The sequence below is a fragment of the Cataglyphis hispanica genome, chromosome 23 (genome assembly GCF_021464435.1).
Source record: "Cataglyphis hispanica isolate Lineage 1 chromosome 23, ULB_Chis1_1.0, whole genome shotgun sequence".
Classification (NCBI taxonomy): Eukaryota; Metazoa; Arthropoda; class Insecta; order Hymenoptera; family Formicidae; genus Cataglyphis; species Cataglyphis hispanica.
Window position 1 is genome coordinate 3,356,416 of NC_065976.1, and position 19,896 is coordinate 3,376,311.

At 37.1% G+C, this 19,896-nt stretch overlaps 1 protein-coding gene across 17 annotated transcripts in view; it reads right to left on the reverse strand.

Annotated features, from left to right (window-relative positions):
• The window catches only part of LOC126857805 (serine/threonine-protein kinase MARK2-like), an 88,964-nt gene that overhangs the window by 23,007 nt on the left and 46,061 nt on the right, over positions 1 to 19,896 (reverse strand). For 3 of the 17 annotated variants that reach the window (XM_050607552.1, XM_050607549.1, XM_050607550.1), the window contains exons 1-3: positions 16,605 to 17,028; positions 3,861 to 4,754; positions 2,349 to 2,658 (exon numbers count right to left, since the gene is read on the reverse strand). The exons of 2 other annotated variants lie outside the window; for them this stretch is intronic. In XM_050607552.1, the coding sequence (XP_050463509.1) occupies positions 2,349 to 2,658; positions 3,861 to 4,588 (1,038 nt within the window). In that variant the 5' untranslated portion in view covers positions 4,589 to 4,754; positions 16,605 to 17,028. 12 more of the 17 variants (XM_050607551.1, XM_050607554.1, XM_050607555.1 and 9 more) reach the window with 10 other exon arrangements.

Sequence of the window (19,896 nt, forward strand, 5' to 3'; positions counted from 1 at the left end):
AATTCATCTTCACATGTATAAATTCACTAATAAATATGCTCAGTATCATCGGTTGACACATTAAACAATAACCTATATCATTAAATTATCTTGCTGTCAATTAAATTTCTGCATTAAAATTTTTTTTTTATGTAGAAAATAATATATACAAGAAATAATTTAATACAAAAAGGTTACGAAATATTTCCACGAGGATTTACTTTACATACAAAAGTATATTTGTATGCGAAAAAAAAACAGGTTTGCGAAATATTACACAATTAATCAATATTGATTTCAATCACGGCGATTACGCGAAAAAACAAGTTGTTCATACGACAGAGACAAAATTACGTTAATCTATCTTCCAGCGAGCAACTAATGACATTTAAGCACGCGGAATTCTTCAAAATAAGTGAAGATGGTAGGTCAAAGTTTTCGAAAAGAATAATAATAGGAGAACGTTCAATCAGCTGATTAATCGTCCGAGAAAGCGAATGACAAGAGAAAAGTTGTGGACATCCATTCCGCGCAAAAAGAAAAGAAGATCCAAGTTGATGCAAATTCATCGCGAAAACAAACCTGTGTGCACATGAACTGGAAAATAAATCGCAGAAAACTCGCTGTTCTATTAAATAAAAGAGCCAGCAATGTCTCTTCCAGCTGATCGATACGCGTTATTTCCCGCTCTTCTCTTATGCAATTACAATAATTCAATATATTCAAATATAATTAAATTATATTAATACGTTATTAGCGCATTATCTTTATCTTCTTCAATAAATTCAAAATTATTAATGCGGTTTGTTACGAGATAAATAAATAAATAAACATGCTTTTGCGAAGAACTCTTACCGCGAATAAAATAAAATTATCAGCCAGTCAATCTAATTGCAATAAAAATCTAATCATTGCATGTATCACGGATTAATCAATCTTATTGACACAAATCAGTTATCTTCCATTCCTCACACATTAATCGTATTATTATAATCCTGTATATTTTATTCCACATGTAATAATATATTGAAGAATATCCACTTTAAATCGATTCAAAAGATGACAATCGTCAGTTTCACTAAAACACGCGAGATATTTGCACAAAAACTACTGATGCCGCGAATATTCTACGGGGATTATGATTCATGCGTCCCTCCATAATACAGCGGGGAAATGGGAAATGATAAGTTACACGAAGTGAAACAAAGCCGACTTTCCGTTCGTGGGGTGCATGTGAAATTTATTTTATGACGCGACGCGAAGCTGATATAAAATAATAGATAGACATAAAATAAAGTCGCGTCTCAAATGTCTGGTTTATAGGATTCGACATGACATACGATATTAAAAGATTATATCTTCGACTGCTTTTTAACATCGCCCTATATACAAAGCTCTGTTAGAAAAATTAGTTTTAGTTTTATAATTGAGATCTGTTCGACTTGCTCATGAATAGCATCGAGACAATAATTCAAGTTGTTGGATTAAATAATTAAAATATTTTATATATTATATATTATATATATATATATATATATATATATATATATATATATATATATTTCCTCCAATCAATTTATATATTTTTCAGAAAAATAAAAATGTATTTTACTCGCACGTAAATATTTTTGTAGTTTGTATGAGATTATATATTCTCTGTCATTAATAAATAATTTCTCAGAAAGAAAATAAAGAGGTAAAATATCATTGAATTTTCTGAGACACATCAAGTGTATCCTGAATTAAGAATTAATTGGCTTCGACAGGTTACACGATCATTAAGATTGTCGAGTCGCGCAACCGATGAAGCCATCCGGATTATTTCAGGCCGAACGGATGAGCTGTAGACTACACTGACGAGTCATAGTGTGACGTAAGCATGGAGATGCATTTACGTTGCAGTCGGCATTCGTTAACGAGGGTGCCACGTCGTCGATATATATATATATATATATATATATATATATATATATATATATGCATGTAATACATATGGGCGAGAGGGACATAGAGTATAAAATTCGCAATGCCGACTGTACATCGTTTCTAATGTCCTTTCTCCTTGTTTAAGATTTTATCCCGTTTTAATATCAAATATTTTTCTATTTTGTGGTGACTATCTCGCATTTATATCGATCCGAGATCATTTTTAAACAAAATTATAACTGCGCTTAATATTATATATTCTAATCGTTGCATGATCGGAGAGTGATACGATTTTTTCCCCTTCTCTAGGAAAATTAGATAAAATTAGACAAAAACTCGTCTTATCGACAAAACGTCGATAGCCTCTGATAATTATTTGACGCGAATGCTTAACGCCGTATAAATGTGTGATACCTATTATACGTATATATATTTATATCTACCTCCTTCTCGTTTTGAATACTCTTCTGCATGATGTCTGACAGCGGTCTGAGCGGAATGCTGGGCGCCGCGTTATTCTGCTGTGGTTGTTGTTGCTGCTGCTGATGACGCTGCTGATGATCCCTCTTGGCAACTATCGGCCGAACGAGCGCGCGAGTTTGCGGCATCCTGGACTGCGCTCTCATCTCCGCTTCCTGTCCGCGCCGCGTGTCCGAGGCAGTCCTGGACAACTTAACGGCGGGCTTCTTTGGCGCGATTCCGGCGTTTCCGGTGGAATTCCGCGTCGCATCCCCGCGTTGCAACAGCGAGGTCCTTTTTATTGGTATTTCGTTATGATTCATTTGTCATGACATTTCTTCCTTTTACGATGCTTTTGATATTTTCGGATTACGACGTCGTGTATATGTGATGATTATTAATAAATGAACGTGTATTTGTTTTAATTCGCATATAATATTGTAGACGATAACGAATAGATATCGGGCAAGCAGAATAATTTCACTTTAATTTCATTTAAAGCGGAAATACGATTCAATCTCTCCTTTATCTTCGATATTAAATCTCGCGCGGCACCCGAATTTTTAACAGGAGAACAACATTTTATTATCTACTTATGCAGATAAAGCAATATGTAATTCGCGTACAAAAAAAAAGTCTCACGTCGATATATATTTTTAATCATTCACAACTTTCAAAAGCTAACTATATCGAAATACAGGATCGATTGTAAATTGTTGAAAAAAAAGTTTACGCGCGATATTTGCAAGCTATCCGAGTGACACCCGGTATATTTATCCGTCGAAACATCTGTCTCATTCCGTTCTGCTCCCCCGATCTTTCCCGGTTGGGCGTGTAATGAATAGCGATGAACCGGGTGACGGGAAATCACGGAGTAAATCGTACGCGATTGCGACGTTGCGTAAATTAAATGCCAATTGTGTCGAAGAAAGGGACACACGCGTGGGCGTAAGCGAACAATCAATTGTGCGAATCAAGAGTGTAGTATTGTAGATGATCAGACACGACGAGGAGGTGGATTAGGCGGAGGTTGGACGGCGATTTCCTCAATTATCACTAAGGCTATCGTCGCTGTGTATAAATGTGGTAACGCGTTATACGAGTGTCCGTGTGTGCACGTGTGTATGTGTATATGTTCATTCTCGGATATTGACCGATTGAAATGTCAAACTTTCTGATGACGATTAACGCGAAGAGATTGAAAAGCCGCGTGGGTGAACGACATTAAATTTCCAAGCCAATTAATCTTTCGAGTCTTTTGAACTTTTGTAGGCATACAATTTTTTTTTTTTTTACAGGACTGACATTTCTGTCATTGGTGAAATGTGACAGTTCTGTTGATGATAAAAAATTCAATATTTCAGATTTTAAAGAAAAAAAAAAAAATCAAAAATTCAAAACGCGGTTATAAGATGCTTATGGCGAAAGAAATATCAACGATGGCATTAACGAGTGCGCGGAAACGATCGATGTAAACAGAGTGTACGTATTTTTACCCCTCGGCCTCGTCGTCAGTCACATTTCGCAGCAAGTCCTCGTGCTCCCGGTACCTAAGCTGCACTTCCGGCCCGAAATCCGAACTGTTCTCCAGCTGACGCGTCCTCGCGGCTATTGTACCCATCTCGATGGCCTTGACTTGCTGTTCCAAGCGTTGTAACATGTCGGTACTCTCAGCAGTCGTGCTCAACGTACGTTGCTGCTGCTGCTGCTGCTTCAGAATCAGATCGAGACTGAGCGGCTGAGCTTTGGTCTCCGCCAATGACGGAGCGAGCGGCAGCCCGATCGGTTGAATGATCTTCGACTGATTGAAGATCCGCAGTTTCTCCTCCAAATTCGCGTCCACGTTCGTCCCGACGAATCTCCGTCCGGAGACGGGAGTGGAGTGATCGTAAAACGCGCTCGCCGCAACACCGGAGACCGCCACCTCCTTGGGCCTGATCGGATTCAGGGCGCCGGCGCGTTTCTCGACCACCTGCAGACCTCTGTCATCCTCCACCAGCTCCCATTGTTTCAGACTCTCCAAGGGCGTGTGCGACGCCGACAGCCGTTTCGGCGGCGTGCCACCACCACCTGGACTCGACGGCTCGCGGTTCGCGATCGGCGATCGATTCGTCATCTGACGCATCACGGGCGACGGTGACATGCACGTGAATTTTCGCGGCTGTGGCCGAATCAGGCTCCTGCTGGCCTGCGCTCGCACAAACGGACTCTCCCGATCGTCCATGATCGTCTTTCACTTTGCCGCTCTTCTACGGATTCTTCTCTTCGATCTTGGTCGCGTGATGATTGCTCGTGACGGATAATCGTGCCGATCAAGCTGACAAGTCTTCAACATCGATTCAACGGTAGAAACCGGCCGACGATGTTGTTACTCGAGAGATTTATAGTTTCTGTTAGGAAGAAGATATTTTTTTTCGTTTAAAGAAGGCGAGAGCACCGCGACGATTATCATTGAACATACAAGTGATCACACAGAACCCGAGAACGAAACATGAGAAATCCAATCGATCCTCGTTTCATAATCTTTCTTCGACTTATAATAACATGTATCGATAAGCGAACAAGCGAGACATGTGTATATGACTTTTCTGTAGACGAAGAAATAAAGCTTTGTTGAACGTTGGCTCTTTTTGCACTCGTAACATTGCAGGCAATAAAGCAGATAGATATACAAGGAGATTCGCAATCTCGCGGATTACCGCGGTTTAGTGGGAGTAGATGATGGCTGGAAAGCTCGGAGAATTGTAAATGTGTGTGTGTGTGTGTGTGTGTGTGTGTGTGTGTGTGTGTGTGTGTGATACAGATGTCTATTACATAATGGTACTCCAAGAACAGGATTACCGTTAAGTTAGATGCGTCAGCGTATCGAAAAATTTTGGCGCGATATATCGTACAAAAAAATCATCTCCCATTATATGATGCGACGAAAATAATGACCTTCGATAATAAAACATGATCGTTGAACGTTTAATGTACAAGTTTTTTCAAGTATTCCATATCAAAGATGTAGATCGTATTTTTATTGCCAAGTCGTCCAAGCAAAATGTATATAGAGACAATATTAATCGATATTAATTTATTAAAGAAATAGCCACGTAAGAAAGACACGCTTTTCGCGGATGTTGTAAAGTACGGTTTACTATTTTTATCGAGCAAGACGATCGAGGACACGCCGAGATATCGAGCAAAGAAGACTATATACACGTCATACTTGCGCGTGCAGCTCTAAGATGACGATAAGTATACGCGCGTATTTATAAAGTATCTGCGAGTTCCCTCTTAATCCGACTTAACTCGACAGCGGTAAGATGAAAAAAAATTCCATTAGCATTTAACGTCGATTTTATCAGACGTTAAAAATTTGTGGAATAAGAATCAAAATACGAATCAATCGAACAGCGTGTCGTCACAAAATCAATCTTGCCGGAAAAATATTTAAAAAAAATATATATTATAATTCGTGAATTATAATTTACAAATCACTTCTTATTTTTTATTTTTATTAACTCAATTATATGAAATTATTATTAAACTCCTTAAAAATGGTGTGGTACATGAATATAAAATGCGATTATTTAAATATTGATTTCCTTTTCCACAATGTCGTGTTTTTTCCCTCGAATAAAGTGGCCAATGGAATAAAGGAACACGAACAAAACAACCGACGCGAATTTTTGCGTTTTACAGACGGTTTTTCTGTTCGTTCTCCGGGGTGGAATAGCCAGGCGGAAATTTGCTCCGAGATCGAATGGAGACGAAGTCTGGAAAGAGGTAAAGCGACTCCCATTCCCGATCGAGTCCTATATAATGTCGACGGAAGGGGTCGGCAAACCATTTCACCAATGGGAAATGAAACGGGCCATTTCTAATGTATCTTCGACGAAAAGCTTATTGGCAATTTGAAAGACTCGATGAAGGAACGGCCGACGATAAATTGTTACGCTAATAATATTATCCCGCAGCGTTAATTAATGCTTCGGACGATCGACCAATTATCGCGAATACGATCGCGAGGCGATCAGATTGAGCCTGATCATACAGGAGTGTATAATAAATTTATCGATCCTTGTCTGGATTTAATAATTAAAGTGTATGTAGATATAGATATGTGAATTTTCTTTCAGTAATACGAACGCAATTATTTATTATTGCGAAAAAAAAATATTGATGGTAATTGTAATTTTTAGATACATTGATGATTGTTGTATTTGTGATTAAAAGACATAATTTCTGATTATTTTAGAGCTCACATATTCTAAATAAAAAGTTTGCAGCAAGATTTATTTTCGCAGTCTCTATCAGCTGATTCATAATTTCTTTGCAAACGCTACATCATACGATGGATTAAAAAACGAGATAACGATTTCCTCTTAATTGCTAAATATCTAAAAATAAACGAGATTTTATTGAGAAGAAAACATTATCGATTAGCGAGAGAAAGAAGAATTGATCTGAATGATGGATCTACAATAATATTCACTCTAAAAACTGGAAACTGATTGGTCAGTTAATGGTGCAAATCGATTGAAATTTCCGGTCATTCGTCAAGGTGATATATATGACCAATTCGTTGAATGATATCGAAGAGGACTTGTCGAACGATCGACAAGCATCGACGATGTTTTCCAACTTGAAGGCAATAAAGGTCATAAATCGCGAACGAACGGAACAGAACGCGGAGAGATTTATAGATCCGATGCCATTATAATACTGGATGTTTCAGATTCTCTAAAGTTTCTTTTCCAAACTGCGGAAAATTTTATAGATTCTTAAGCATTTTTTAATTTCTTTGAAAATTTTTGACAAATAACATTTTAAATTTCATTAAAATTCTAAAAATTCTGTTAAAGTAATAATTATCAGATAAATATGTTCAATAATACAATGCGGACTTTGTTACTTCTTCAGAAGCAATTTTACAAAATAAGTAAAGTTGCGAGAATTTTCCGCAAACGAGATGTTCTGATCCTTTTAGTTTTATCAAAATTCTGTATTATTCGAATCAGATTAAACACGACTACACAAATATGACAACAGACCTCTCAGAATAATAAAATGATAAAATGTGAAGAATAAAAAAAGAATAACAAAAATCTGAAATAAATTCTGAAAATAGTGTCCGAGAAAATAAAATTTATATATCGAAGATACATTGAGTACACTTAATGTACTTGATACTTGAGGATTAACTGCCGTTAACATTCCGTTAAGAAGACTTTAACGTCAGCGCTTCTCTACACGTTCGAGAGACTAACTTCGATAAATTCCCTTCACGGGCGGAATGTGATGCCGAAACTCGAGTGATACTTAGTAGAAGGCAAGTAATGCGCGATAATGTCAAACACACGCGTGTTTCTCACAAGAATGAAAATTGCTGTTGGAGAAACCGTGACGCAAATTTCGATAGTCGATTTCGATGGCCATGCGTTATCAGTAGTTTGTCACACGCAATGCGTATCGCTACATGTACACAAACACACACACATAAGTCACGCACCGAATTTATCCTTGAACGATAAAACGACGAAATCTCGCCGAAAAACGACTCGGCTGAAAGCTCCCGCTCGTTGCATCCGTTCTCTTTACAAGAACATCTAAAAAAAAAAAGAAGAAAAAAATAGAAAAATACAGACGCGCGAAATAAAGACAAGAAGAGAAGCAATATCCGAAAAGTTGCGTGAACAACGGCCGGTTGCGAAGGACTGAATCCATTTCTTAAGCGGCAACGATAAGCGGGGTCCGAGACCGCGCATTACTTGTCTTCGTTACATCGTTTTTATCAGAGGTAGATGCTGATAAGCGATAGCGTGTCCATCTAAGACCCGGTTCTGCGATCATCGCACCGGGAATCTTATATATATATATATATATATAGGTACAATAAAATCGCCAAATGATAAAATACATCGAGAAATGAACGTTAAAAGTGTAATAAAAATGGCGCAAATCATTAATTTTCTTATCGATATCCCCGGGTACGAATGTGAAATAGGACAACGATGAAATGTAAATTATATCTTATTCCCGTATGAAAGCACAATTTTAAATTTTCAACATAATAAGAATTTTATATCTAACATTAATCGATGCTGAAATGAGCCATTAAAAAATTAATTAATGCTTTCATTTCTGTTTTGAAAGATTTGATAGTTTGTTAACGAGACACTGAAATGTGTGATACGTGTAAATAAATTAAATCAATTTTTTTCTCGAAATTTAAAGTGAATAATATAAAAATAGTAAACAATATTTGCAAATACATACATATATACATATATATATATATATATATATATATATATATATATATATAATAATTTATAAATATTATATATATATATATATATTCATCAAATATATTTTTTATTATTCCTTTATCAATTTCTTAAAATTTCAAACAAAAATCGATATGATTTATTTATATGTGTCACATTACTTCTCGCATTAACATAACGCAATTTTCTTTCAAATCCTTCTAAAGTATAGATGAAAAAAAAAAGATATATATTCATATTTTGAAGCTTTAATATGATTGTCGATATAATTGCGGCAAAATCTATTACGCAGCCATCTATATACGGAGCTACGGCAAGTGGGAGATAGAAACGCGAAATTTGCATACGCGTCGTAAGAGGCACAGATGCATGCGAATTAACCGAGCCACTTAAATCGCGTACGTTTCTCGTTTATCTAATAAACTCAAGTACGCACGTTTCATACTATTTCCGCGCCTTTATTCGCTCATTGCCACACCTCGCGCAACAAGCATATTAATTTTTGTTCCGAAAAAAAAAAAAATTTAATTATAAAAGTTAGCATCTCGCACTTCGTGTATTTTACTTAGAACACATTAAATATTTTAATTTTATTCTTATTAATTCTAAGCTTTTCATCGGAATTATTTTATCCACTAATTATTTGACTAATTGATTAAAATTAAAGAAAACTTTGCTAAAATTCGAGATTGAAATTCGCCATAAAAATATAACATACATAATAAAATTATATAAAAGAAAAGTCATTTTCCGCAATCTCTTTACAACGATTCGTGGAATATTATACCGCATAATCCTTATACGTGCAAGCCGAGTCAGCCGGATAATTTATGCCGATCGAAACGGTTCAGGAGGAGACACTCGAGAACGCGGCTCGATACTCCAACCTGCCTCGCGTACGAGCGAACAAATTTAGCAGCTTAGTGTTTCCAAAAGTCCCGTGTCATAAAGCGTGTTCGGGAGTATTTTGGGCGCTCGCCAGAGCGCCTTTCTTCGAGACATAATGTCAGTGTCAGCGCGTTAAAAGCAAGCGGGCAAGAAAGCGCGAGTCATTAATCACCGAATGACGGCACATCGCGCGCTGACCCGTCGCCGCGACGGACGTGAACTTTACCACGGCTGCACCATGTTCCTCGTTAGAATGCTCCAAGGAAACCTGTTTTTGTCGGGCACACCAGGCGAAAAAACGACGAGAAATAAAAAATTCCGATTTGTTATGCAAATGGGAGAAACGTGTGTGTCACGCAGTTTCATACCTGATTAATACGAAGTAACATGGTCCGAATTCAAATCGAAATAGAAGTAAAAGGATCTATAATTTAACGTAAGCGTACAAAAAAAAAATTGTGTCTAAAAACTTTTTTTTTTTTTCAATTTTCTCCTCTTCTTAGATCAGATAAAAAAAATTCGTCCAACACTACGTGTGGTCTAGTAGAGACTCACTAACGTGTAAGTAGAGGCTTCGGCGTGTTAGAGCTGGCATTGTTCGAAACTCTCGCGTGCGACACGCAATGCGCCGTCGCGCCGCGTGCATACCGGCGAAGGACTTCGTTAGAGGTCCGCGGACGAAATGACCGGCCTCAGCAAACGAGGATTTGCGGTCGAGAAAGCAGGGGTATGACGTGGCCCGAGCGCGAGTTAAGGATGGTCAGAGGATACTCCGACGATGTAAACTTTATTGTGTAAATTAATAACGGCGCGTTCTAACCGTAATTTAGAAATTTTTTAACGATATAGGGGGAAGTTATATCGACGACAAGATTTAATTTAATTTCACGAGAATCCCAGAATGCTACTAAGCCTCTTAACGTTATGTAACGATAACGATTATTTTCATTTAGAGATACAAATAGAAAAAAAAAAAAAACAAGCCTCGTATCTTTCAGATATTTATTATTTTTATATTTTGATTACTGATTTTTCATTATTTTTAATTTTTTGGTTGATAGATTTGAATTAACTATTATTATTTTAAATGTAGCTTGCATTCTAATTGACTATACAGTTGTGTAATTATTATTTTTAATTAATAAAAATTTTTGTTTTGCATCTAATTAAAAATCATCCGAATCATGTCGAGGTTGCCACAAAAGTCTCATTAACTCATTAAAAGTATTTTCAAAAAAAAAAAAAAATAAATTAAGAATATAAAACTTTAGTTTTTTTTATGACGACAAAAAAAATAAAGAAAAATAATATTATATTAAAAAAAAATAATGGAAAAAAAAAACAAAATTTGTCTTTTTTTCAATAAAAGAAACCGGTTTTTTCAACTTTTATTTTTCTACTAAAAAAATGGTTTCTTTACATCCCTTTCATCATTGACTTCGTTAAATTTTCTCATATGATTACGGTATTTTCATTCCGCTAGCTAAGTACACCCAAAGAAAAGCCAAGAAACGGAAGACTAGATTATTTTCAAAGGCATACGCATGAGGATTGATCAAGTGAAAGAATGCACGCGTATCCCCATGTTGGTAATAATGCATTCCGGTATTTTGCCGGGCGGATAAAAAAAGAAATACGTTAAAAGTGAGAGAATGATGCCGCCGTCCAAACAAGCGAAGAAGGCACTTCCTCGAGACGCCCACGCTCGCGCTGTCTCGCGCGCGATAACCACCGCCTCTTGACAATGTCCTTTATGGAGAGCGAGACGAGGCCCATCCATCGTCTCGCGCGCGCGTTGCACTCGGAAAAACCAGCCGGATGGAGAACGTCTTCATTTCCGGCAGGGCCCCGTTACCGCAGCGAAGGAACAAATTCTAAAAGCGTCGACGAAGGCTATAAAAGTGCGACCGCGCGATCACCAATTTCCGAGCGAATGATGTTGTTAAGAGTACGGGCATTCGAAGCGAGCAGCGTCTAGTTTAATCTTTTAATTGTAATGGATTACGCACTTTTTCCAATCTGATAATGATTTTAGTTTGAAATAAATTAGCCTCGCTTTTTCTGCGTCGCAATAAAGTATAATGAAAATGTCTTTCATTCTTTTCAATTCTAACATCTTGCATTGATCCTCTTGTGTATTCAATATTAATTTCTGATTTAAAGTATATTCGTTCGAGATATATATAAATGAAATGTAAAATGTCGATAAATGCCGCGCCAGTGAATGTACCTCGTCCGTTAAAAAAAAAAAATAAAGGATTGCAGTTGTGCTGCGATGCGCGACCTGCGATTAGCGCGATAGCTAGGCGCGAGATCTTTTGTTCGACATAACAAATACTTGCAATCACGGGAAAATGTTCGCATACATATGCGGCTACCGAGACAAATTGACACGAGCAGATTCGTATTTGGAAAAATCGTTTTTATTCCATCGTCAAAAACGTAAAAAAATGTTCTAATATAACATATTTCAAGAATGTTTTATCTATATAATTACTGTATCCTTTTAATAAACTAAATAAATTAAATTCTCATAATTATATATATATATAATTATTGTTTATTTTATATTATTATTATTATATATACATTATTTATGTTACATATTATTATATATTATTTTGTTTGTAGTTTGTAATAACAATAATTTTGTTCGTAGTCAAAGCCATAAAAAATACAGTGCTTTGAAAAAATAATTGTCATTCGATTTAAGATAAAATAATCGTTGATATCTTAAGTTAAAGATATCAATCATGAATTAGTAAAACTTTTTAACTTTGTCAATTTAAAAAATACTTCAAATCAACAATCACAAACAATTTTGAAAAACATATTGCAAACAAATTTGAGATATTTTTCAAAATGCTGTATTTTTATGGCTTTGATTACAAATGAAATTGTCACTACAAACCACTGTAAACGAAATACAATATTTTTCTGTATTAAAAATTTAATTCCTTAAAAGCAGGATGCCATGTTCACATAGGTTAATTTTTCATTGCAAAATATTTTATATGCCAAGGCGATGGCTTTGCGAAACGCTAACAAACGATATCCGCGAATATTTATGATCCATAAAAAACAAGAAATACTTTTCCTGCATATTTTTTTTTTTTCTTTTTTTAAGTGCCTTTTAACGCGATGAACTTTATTGTGAATCTAAGATTTCGAAAAATTACGATCTTACATATTCGCGCGTAAGTAAATAAGCATTGCATATATAAATCGATCGTAACAATTATTAAGCAATGCACATTTGCTGATAAGAAATTTTAATTTCATACATTGTGCAAGATAATGGAAATGCCATTTGGAGCGAACGACAAAGCAAAATGTGTGTCAACACAAAACTGTCATCAATATTTATTGTGACATGTAGGCCTTTTCTGCGAATTATAACCATATTTAAACCGTATCAGCTATATAACTATTGCATCACGAAATCCTTCGATACACAAATCATCGAGTACCATAGTCGAAGTTGATTGTTCTGGAGATATTTCGCGCACTCAGCCTTTTAATGGTCGACCCGCGGTCGAGGATGCGAATGGAAAAGACGCGTGGTGATTTTATTGTCTTTTTACTATACGGCGGCATTCTCAAGACTTCTATTGTCGAGCGTAACAAATATAAAATACTACTCGAGTAGCTCGCGCGTCGCTTCTGTCAGCCGAGAAGAAGACTAGGCGAATCGAGTAAACGAAGCGGGTAATTACGATGTGACAATTAAATTCTCACGAGAAGAAATCGCCTTATGTCGTCGAGAAAAGAAAAAAAGAACAAAGAAACTGAATCCCGTCGAGCAAATCTATTCACATCAGCTTACATCTCTCGAATGTCTAGCTCTACAAATGAACGTAAAATATTTTCAAAGCATTTTGCGGTGAAATTTCCGGTAACACGATATCTGCATATATATAAAAATATTGATAAGAATATCTTATTGCAGGGATATATCTCTAAGCGTATCGCAGTTGCTTAATTAATGGAGTCCACGACTATAACGCTCCGAGTTTTACAGCAGAGGTACAATCGCTTGTGATTTATTGCGTGCATTTTTCTTTGTTTTTTCGCTCGCTTTGATACCTTATTTTGGACAACGCGCGTGCATCATCGCTGGAAGAAGAGAAACAAAGCTGCCCTCGCGACCGAAAAACAAACTTCCCTTTGTTCCGCGCGAGCAAAACGGGAAACGCGAACGGGCATTTGACTCGCAGATTGCGCGTTATCTCGCCGGGGAGAATAATAGCCGCTTAATCAAACTTTCCCCGCCGAATCTGCAATTAAACCCGCTGATATATACGCCGGGGTCGTTCACGAGCGCGATAAACCCAAGACCCTTGTGGCGCTCGTCGCTCTTTTCGTTCAAGTAACTCTCATCGCCACGATTGCATCTCTCTTAAGCTCGTTGGTTGCGCCAGCGACTCTTGATTAATGCTACTCGGAGCGCGATCAGTGTAATTTCTCCCCATATTACAGCAATACCAAGTGTTCTTCGCATTGTAGATATCGTTACATTGTAAAAAAAAAAATTGATTAAAACTTCAGACAATGTGTCTGCTTTTTTGCAGACACATTGTCTGAATTTTCAGATAGAATGCTGTCTAAATTTTCAGGCACACTATTCTGAATTTTCAGAAAAAAGAAACTCTAATGATTAAGACAGATTATCTGAAATTTCTTTCAGACACCTAGATCTGAAAATTCAGACAAAAACATGTTCAAATGTTTAGAACATTTTTTATTGTGTATAGTTATAAATAAAAAAAAAAAAGAGAGAATTTGATTTATATAACATAAGTCTTTTTATAACTTTTCCGCTAAAATAAATTAATCAAATAATTTTCATTATAAAAAAAAAAATTATACGAATGATTACTTATACGCGATAGAAATCTGTAATTTTAATGCATGGAATTCCATACACAAGGAAGATTGCAACGTTAATTTATGTTAAACAATGCGTACACTGGACTTCGTCCTGAAAAGATCAGCTATAACGTGTTATTTAGACGTGCTATTGGTTTATGCACACAGACAATAACTATGATTAAGCGGCGCTGGTGCAATCTGAGAGTAGTCGCAGCGCTTTTTTGCTTTCGATAAGACAAAATCGCGCACATTCTGTTGAATTAAAAAGTGATAGCAACGCTCCATTAAATGTAAATGACAAAAAGCATTTTACACATTGTATCTCCGAGAATACGGTCGCCGTTAACTTGACAAGAAATCAATTGCTGCGAATTATGCGTGTAAACACCGAGCTGGCTAGAACGTATTACTTTCAATTAACATAAGCAGAACAGGATTCTCGAGCGCACAAGAATCTTTAATAATCGATAGAATGATAAACAGCTAATTTATGTCTCAATAAGTTTATCGCGTCCGATGATATACTCAACATAATAGCAGACATGATAAAGTGATAATAACATGCGTAATCAATTTTCTTCCTCTAAGAAAAACCTTGCAACTTTTATAAAAAATTTTCCTCCTTTCATGTATCATCAAACCGTGTATGATGAAAAAAAAAAAATTTACGATAAACATAATAATATATCTTTCTTATCACACAGTTCAACACTGCAATAAACTTATACAAGTTTAGCGTAAAGTGAGAAAAGATTTCACACTTTTCAAATTTCATTCAGATTACGCGGCTCGCGTAAGATCGTCCAATCATTATTTTCCCGAGCGATAAAGTTTGCATCATTTTCCGGGAGGCCATTAATCCAGATTACACATTATTAGTGGGAGGGTAAATTGTTAAGTTGAACAAAGAGCCGAATCACTGGAGGAAAGAAAATTCTTCGAAGAGTCGCGCGCGATATGCGTAATATCACGGAGGGTAATAAACAGATTTCTCGTTCTAATTACACGTGGAATAATATGAGTGATTATATAAACCGTTAATTCTTATCCACGTGCTTCCCCGTCTGTCTGTTCTTTCGTTCACCTCTAATTCGCGCGAGAAAGAGAAAAGAAAGAGACAGAGAAAGAAGAGATCACTTTAACCATAGGCGAGAAAATTTTAATCGTAATCGTAAAGCCGTAAGTAAATCAACCAATCACGGTTCAAACATTCTTATTATGTTTTAAAATGTTTGATTGTGATTGATCAATTTTCTTACGGCCTTATGATTACGACTAAAATTTTTTAACGTGAAATGGCCTTTAGAATCATTATGGTAATAATGCGAAACGTTTTCGGGCGCTGCTTGCGCTAATTTTTAAAGGTGTTTTTATTTTTATTTTTTTTTAATTTTATTTATTTATTTATTTATTTTCTCGTTTTTCGAAGCGAGATAATTTCGATCTATATAAATGATAAGAATAGAATATAAATATGTATCGTGTGTGTGTGTGTGTGGATTACTCTTGTAAATCTGATTTGTAATGTAAATTAAGTGCAATTAACACCACCGTACCGTGAAATTAATTCGTTACGCGAAATTCGCAGAGGACGCGTCCGTGGGTCTTTTTTTTTTGGGAACAATGCGGAATTATCATTCAGATCGTTTATAATAGATGAGCTGTTTTATGTGTCGCGGATGAAACCGAGTACGCGCCTTTGTGGTTTACTCAGGTAAATCGGGCGATTCTGTGTGTTTGAACACGACACGGCGTGATGTAACGCCGTAAAATCGCGCGAATTTGTTTATTCTTCTCTTGTTGGCTCGGCGAGGTCGACACGCGGAATCTTCGGCGCGAGCTAACCTTGCTAAGGACACAGTTTGTTTGTTGTATTAGCAAGGATCTGCAGGCTGATTCAACTTTTCGTATATTCCAGACATTTTTCTGCGTGTTATGTAATTCTATCGAATTACGAAACTAGATGAAATATTAAAAATTGTGTTAGGTTTTAATAATTATTAATAATAAATATAAAAACGAGATTCTCTTTCAATATTTTATACGTGGTTAAGGACTTTATATTCTCATCGTAATTACATAAATTCCCTCTGTCTATCCTGCACGATCCGTCGCACACAAAGATACACATTGCGAGAGCTCAATCGGAGCACAATTTAACGAAGCCACACCTAAACACACCGTGTCACTATTATCACAACTTACTACGATCGCCACCGTCGTCGAAGTAAAAGAAATTTCAAATTTCCATGCGAGGTATTCCTCGCGAGAGAAACGGCGCCCACTTTTTCCGATATCTCCTTCGTCGACCTGCTACGCCACCATCACATTATCGCTCTCCCGCTGATAAAGAACTTCGGGCGTGATCGCGGGTCTTCGCGAGGGTCCAAGGACCCGAGGGACCACTCGCGGAACGAGTCTGCCGAAAAACGCGGGAGAAGAGAGGGAGAGAGAGAGAGAAAAAAAGAGAAAAAAAGAGAGAGAGAGAGAGAGGAAAAAAAAAGAAACGGCGATCGGAGCACACGGCGTGGCAACTAGCACTCGTGACACGCGGCGTGACGCACTGAGATGCGGTGCGCGCTCTTGTCGTTCGGTTCGTCTCGGCTCAGCTCGGCTCGGCTGTCTCTCCATCCGGTCGGCGAGATATACGAAAGCGGCCCGAAAGCGGGTTCGCGCGCGCGTCAATGACGACGACGACGACGACCGGACTGCCGCACCGCGATGCCGGCGAAAGCGAGCGGCGGCGCGGCCAACGTTCGTGACTCACGAAGCAACCAGCCACAGCCGTTCCGAGCGCCTACTACCGTACGACGAGCTCCGATAGTGTAAGTGCCGATAGCAGGACCGTACGTACCACTAACGCTGCCCGGTTTCTTTCATTTCTATGTGATTGAAAATATTTAAGTGAAATATTGTATAATATTATTGTAAGACACCGATTTTTTAACTTGACAGATTGAATGATATTAAGAAAATTCCACAGAGTAATGTATAAGTATTTTTTGGGAATATTTTGGATATATTTTAAAAGAGTAAATAATTTTATCCTTCCTTTTGAATAAAGAATATTGAAATGTATTTTTCGGTTTAAAAAAATTATAATGGTTAGACAATATGGCGAGTTAATTTTGTCCTAATATGTTTTAAACGTGGTTGATTCCTCAAGTTGCATATAAGTGATATCTCGTGTCTTTATCTGAGTATGTCTCGCGATATTTATGTATTGACTCATTGTTTTAATCCTCTCTTACAAGACTTTTAGTACGGAAATATCAGTATTATTAAATCGGTATAAATGTGAGTTTAAATTTTATTTCATTATAATTTGAATTATTCTGCATTTTGAAATTCAATTTCACGAATGAGAAAATAAACACATCTCGACAAAATATCATATCATTCATCGGCTTGTAACTCCACTTGCAAAATCCTCGCACGTTGGCGGAGAAATAAAAGAAAAGTAAAAGAGAAAATTCTGCGTGAGCACGACCGACTGCGTTCGTGATTTCCCTCGTGCGAAAAATGCATCACCATGTGCGTATTCGATTTTTCCCGTCAGTTCGCAGCCCGATCTGCATTTGCGACGCAACAAACTGCGACGATCTCGCGTGTGCAAAAAGTCCGAAAACCGGAGAGAGCGAGAGGAACGCGCTTGCGCTCACGCGCGGATCGCACGAAGATCGAGAGATCGTTCCCGTAAGTAAGTCTCCCCTTTTGGATCGACGAACACACTCTTACCGGCTGACCTCGGGCCCGAAGTCTCGCGGAAGACTGATCGCCGAGAGCTGGGAACTTCTTCGGGCCCCGCTCGCGTTATCCCGGCAGTTGCGCGATTTGCGCGACCTTCGTACTCCCCCGCTCTGGGATCGATCGATCGATCGATCGATCGATCGGAACAGAAGCCAATCGCGAAATTAATCATCGATCCATGGATAACGGAAAGAATAAAAAAAAAAAATAATTACGACGCTCGTTATTTTTTCACGTTATTGTTACGTCGTGCAGTTTCGTTATCTCATCGGTCAATTTTAATCCCTTTAATTATGAATTATTGTTTTCAAGCATCCGCGCGAAACTTTCGTAGCCTCGGAAAAAAAAAAATCTTGCAATAATCTCTGAAACGGGCTGGAGAATTCTTGCGTAAATATCTCGGGTTCGAGATAGATAGGACTCCAGGATTAATTCGGGAAGGTAGGTATCACGTAGAAAATGTATCTGCCTTTAATTATAAAACAATAAATTAAAAAAAATATATGTTCTCTTAATGAATTCTTTTATGTTTCTCTTGCGCGAGGATATTGCCTATCTGGCGTTAAATTATCGCGCAAATTTTTTTTTTTTAGCGAATCTTGGACGTTTTTGCTGATCAGAGTAAATTCGATAAAAGTTCGACAACGTAAATAATTATGAATGGACGTGGAACGAATCGATTCTTAAGTTCAGAAACCGTTGAAACGCAAGGAGGTGTAACTATTTGGCATCGATGGATATCTATCGTTACGCTTAGAAAAATACGAAGAGAGAAATAACGTTTTTCTCTTCACTATTCAAAGATCAACGACTGCACCGAGTCGTGGTAGATACCCGGATATAAATAAATGCAAAAAAGAATAACCACAAAAATTGACTGATTTTAATCGATATTATTTATCGGCACATGGTAGCGATATACGTATCTTCATTTTAAAATAATAAAACGATTAATTAATCGAGCACTCCATCACGTTGATAGCGTGCCCATAAAATTCAGGAGCTAATTCAGCCGGATTTTTTTTAGGAAGCTGATTAGAGGAAAAGGCGCGTCGAGCGTTTCCTCTTGGCGGACGGCGATTTCGCGGGTAAATATACGATAAGATTCGCCAGGAAACTAGCAACTTGGGATTCGCTGAACCGTGGAAAAGGCAGAGAGAAAGAGAGAATACGGCGGAAGCATACAGTTACAAGGATTATTGGCCGTCGTCGCTTTTTATTGCTTTTTTCCGCAACGATGGACCACCACCCGCGGTATGCGCGTTGATTAGCTTCTCTCATCTCGAAGATCTCGAAGAAGGTTCAGAATGTAGAGGCTAAGATCCTCGATTCGAAGAGATTTTTTTTTTCTAGCATAAACGTTCGCCAACGATCTATGTTATTTTCTCCCTTTTACATTTATTTTATATAATTTTTTCCAATAAATATTTATTTAAGAGATTCTACTCGAATCTCTTAAATAAATATTTATTGGAAAAAATTATATAAAATAAATGTAAAAGGGAGAAAATAACATAGATCGTTGGCGAACGTTTATGCTAGAAATTAGAGAGTAGAAATTGTCAAAAGCGCAGTAAATTTTTCTACAAACAGAACGTGGAAAATTTAAAACTCTGAAATTTGGTCAGATCTAGTTTGTTAGCTTTGCTTTCTACGAATCTCGAGTTATTCTGAATATTGAGATTTATTCACGAGGATTAATTGCGCGGCTTATCGTCGGCAATTACGAAATTCGTAGCGACACAGG